The sequence below is a fragment of the Tetranychus urticae genome, chromosome 3 (assembly GCF_039701765.1).
Source record: "Tetranychus urticae isolate SD_2017Ah chromosome 3, NJAU_TeUrti_SD_1.0, whole genome shotgun sequence".
Taxonomy (NCBI): Eukaryota; Metazoa; Arthropoda; class Arachnida; order Trombidiformes; family Tetranychidae; genus Tetranychus; species Tetranychus urticae.
Window position 1 is genome coordinate 20,065,260 of NC_142960.1, and position 4,133 is coordinate 20,069,392.

At 33.9% G+C, this 4,133-nt stretch overlaps 1 protein-coding gene across 1 annotated transcript; it reads left to right on the forward strand.

Annotated features, from left to right (window-relative positions):
- The first annotated feature begins 393 nt into the window (after window positions 1-393).
- Window positions 394-2,984, forward strand: LOC107364934 (platelet glycoprotein 4). Its single transcript, XM_015932387.3, has 2 exons — window positions 394-777; window positions 998-2,984. The coding sequence occupies exons 1-2, from the start codon at window positions 679-681 to the stop codon at window positions 2,693-2,695; spliced, it is 1,797 nt and encodes a 598-aa protein (XP_015787873.1). The 5' UTR covers window positions 394-678; the 3' UTR covers window positions 2,696-2,984.
- Window positions 2,985-4,133: the final 1,149 nt, after the last annotated feature.

Here is a 4,133-nt window from a genome sequence, read left to right on the forward strand (position 1 = left end):
GTAAAATGGCAATTATGATTTATCCAATTGTTTCAAGACTGGGCCAATGTTGACAATTGTAAAAATATATTTAATGAATTGCAAGGTTAATTAGGAAGTCTAAGGGAAATTATTGAACAGTACAATAATGTGTATAATCATCTGGATAAACACTGAAAATTAATGAAAATTAATTTCTAATTAAAAATAAAAGATAAAGTAAATTTTGACGTTAACTAAAAAGCACACAAAATGTTGTTTACATTTTTGTTTTATGGTTTACTTATCAATTTGAATACACGATTCTGATTGGCCTTTGACCGTATTTTGTTGTGATCAATCCTAGATGGCGTTTAGTCAAAGGTTATGAGTACTTATAAATTAAGTCAAGTTGTGATTGTATTAAGCAGAGTTAAACGGATTTAGGGCGACTGACTGATTCGATTCATTTGTTGCTCACCTTATCGCTTCAGGGTAGTTAAAATACGAAAGGAGCGTTTTAATCTTTCTCTTTCTGCTCTTTCTCTTTTCCTTCTTCTTCTCCCTCCGTCTTTCACTCAAAGCTCATTTTCAACTGCAATATCAGCGTGTAAACACTTCACTCTCTCCATTTTTTTAAAAAGCCATTCTTTTTTTAACATACATTTTTATCATTAAATCAAAAGTGGATCAAAGATTGTTCAATCAAGTTCATCATTCATGGCCAAGTTTGGTTTAGCCATTGGGATTATATCAATACTTCTTGGAATTATTTCATATTTTTCTCTGCCATCAATCGTTCTCCGCCAAATTCATAAGGTAATTCATTAACTATCACTTTGTTTGTGCTTTCAAGCTTTGTATTTTTTTTCAATGAGGTTATCTTTTATTGTGATTTTACCTGTCATTGATTGGACAAATAAGACCAACAATGTTTTAAAGGAAGTGTTTATTTGTTTTGTTGCGTTTTTAAGTTGTTTTTTTGTCCTTCTTTACTTAATTCATGCTGACCTAAATTTTCAATCTCTTTTCTCTTTAGCGACTGGTTCTTCGTGAAGGATCGGAAACTTATGAAAATTGGAAACAAGTTCCAGTACCTGTGTATAATCGTTACTATTTTTTTAACATACAAAATGCCGCTGAAGTTGAACGATATGGCGCCAAGCCAGAGTTGGTCGAAGTTGGACCTTTCACATATCGTGTTCTTCTTTCAAAACATGATATAACACATAATCAAGCCAACGCAACAGTTACATATAAGGAGAGGCGAACATGGATTTTTATCAGGAATCAGTCTATTGGCGATGAATCAACCATGATCTCAACTTTAAACACTCCTTTAGCTATGACTCTTTCTTGGTTGCAACAAGCTAGTCCTGCCGTTCGTTTAGTTGTCGGTGTCACACTTGATACTACATCCCAAGGATTTTTCATTAATCGGACAGTGAAGCAACTTCTATTTGAAGGTTATCCTGATGTTTTAACTACTTTTGGTCCACTTCTCAGACCTGAGCTTCCATCTGCATACAATGGAAGGTTTGGGTTTTTTTACCCGAAAAACAATACTGACGATGGTGTATACCGTGTTCACACCGGAGAAGATGACATTAACCTGTTAAATGTCCTAGAATCTCATAATGGGGCTAATGCTCTTCGATATTGGTCATCTGCAGAGTGTAACTCATTCAGTGGAAGTACCAAAAGTGAAGTTAGACCACCTCTGAAACCTACAACCAGAGAACTGAGAATGTTTAATGCGGAAATATGTCGTGTCTTAAAATTGGTTAAATCACAAAGTCATTTAACACCACATGGAATTCATGCCGAAAGATTTGTTCTTGATTCTTCCTTTTATTCAAACTCAGTAGATTATCCGCCAAATTCTTGCTATGACATCAAACGTCCTGCTCGTCCTCCATCAATCCTCTCCATTCGCTCATCATACCTTCTTCGAATGGATCCATTGCCCTCAGGAATCATGGACCTTGGTCCTTGTAAATATGGTGCACCTATCTATCTGTCAAATCCACATTTTCTCGATGCTGATCCTATTTATGCATCTACCGTGGAAGGTCTAAAGCCCAATAGATCAAAACATTCTTTCTGGATTGACGTTGAACCCACTACTGGATCAACAATCGGAATCGCTGCCCGAGTGCAACTAAACGTTGCTGTTTCTACTGGTCAGGCTTCCATTCGGTTCAGGAATGTTCCTGAAATAATATTCCCAATCCTCTGGTCCGAATATACATCAGCATTGACACCTCATTTGGTTGACAAACTGCTCATTGTCCAATGGATACCTGCTGCATCTGCTAAAATATCACTATTCTTATTTTGTACATTCGCCCTGTTGGTATTTACCGTAGTCTTAGGCATTCACACATTTAGAGTTTTGAGGGACAACAAAGATCCTAAAGCCATGAAAGCTGTTAAAGCATTGAAATCAATAGTGAGAATAAAAAGTGATGCCAATGATAGCACAGAAGTCACACCAAACAATGGTACAACTGAAACAACTGAAGTTAAACCAGAAGAGCACGTCTCTGTTAGCTTTAAAAAATCCTTAACGCAATCCCTGGAAACAAGTAAACTAAGTTTACCAAGTGCTCCTTATGATACCTTTTCACTCGCCAATGAAGTGCCAAACACACCACCACGAAGATACAAATCAAATAAGCTTTCAAATAAATCATCTTCCGATGAAAAGTATAAATCACCACATCAAAAGTTCTAGATGAACAATTTTTTTCAATCAACTCAAACAAAGACATTTCCCACCATTCATCCTACTGTAAAATGAAAAGACTTTTTGCTACTTTTCTATTGCATTTCGTATCATTTGTATTTACAATCATCACAAAAACATTGTAATAACCCAATATGGGCTTTCATATTTTTTACACTTCTCATATTTTTCCTACTTTCATCGACTACTATCGCAGTATTATAGTATTTATCATTTTTGTCTCTCGATATTCTAAGTGCAATCAAAGAAAAATAAATGAGATTTTTTTCCACTCAAATTGAATACATTTTTTCAAACCCATTTGTATTTTCAACTCTCATTGGAAAGTTCTGGACCAGTCATGATCCATCGAAGGTAAAAACCAATTTTGGTTGATTTGAGGGTAACCATCCCTTTGGTGATCCCTTTAGTCCTAATCATTCTCATGGAATTGGATATTCTCACGATCATTCCAGTTACCATTGAAACATTAACCTTTAATTATTACCATTTGACATGCATGAGCTTAATTATTCAAGTTGATTCTATGGTTGCTTTAAAACACTTAAAATGCTCAATATTTAAACCACTAGAATCAAACCTTGCAATATTGATTATACCTTTTTTTGGGCTGTGTCAACCTACTTCATGCGTGTCCTTATTTTTTACTATTATTATATTATTAATATATCGATTAGTTTAACTTTTGATCTGCTTTGCTATTTCATTGCGTTTGCTTAATACATAAACATTGTGTTCACTTATTTAGCTTGATTGTTTGATTGATTAGAGGAAGAAAAAGGCTTTCTCAAATATTATAATGTTCATAAAAGGTAGCTTTCATTGTTATTGAGTTATTGATTTGTTCAACTTTACCTCAGACTTTATATAAAATATGGTTTAACCAACAAACATTCACTTGGTTGAATCTTCTTGGTCAATGAAATACTGTAAACTAAAACAATGAGTAAAACAATTAAATATCAACGTTTATCTAAATTTTCAAAGTTAAAAGCTGCCAGTTTAATCGCTATCCATACAATATTGGATGTCATCTGTTCGGTAGCAACTCTTATTCAACTTGTATCAATTAGATGAGTGTTTTGTTTCAAACCTGGAATTGGATAAAGCTCATGGATTACAGTTTAATTGTGCATTAACTTGGTTATCCGTTCATTGTAATGTTCATGTGAAACAATAAAATCATCAAATACAATGTAAAACTGATTAGAAATGGTTTCAAATTATTCATTGAATAGCAATCAACAAAAGACTTCAACAAAGGTAATACAAATGCTCTTAGTTTCGGATTTAAAAGGGTCAATTAGACAGGTTGATTCATCGTTTCAAGTTATATCTACATGTGATTATTTTCCGCCCGGTTTTGACACCAAATGAAATATATTTGGAATCTTTCGGTCCAAATATAAAATGGCAAATGATTTAA

Excerpts from the sequence above, each read along its gene's own strand:
- LOC107364934 (XM_015932387.3), top strand. The coding sequence starts at position 679 with ATGGCCAAGTTTGGTTTAGCCATTGGGATTATATCAATACTTCTTGGA. Across the intron at positions 778-997 it reads TTCTCCGCCAAATTCATAAG|CGACTGGTTCTTCGTGAAGG; the intron begins GTAATTCATTAA and ends TTTTCTCTTTAG.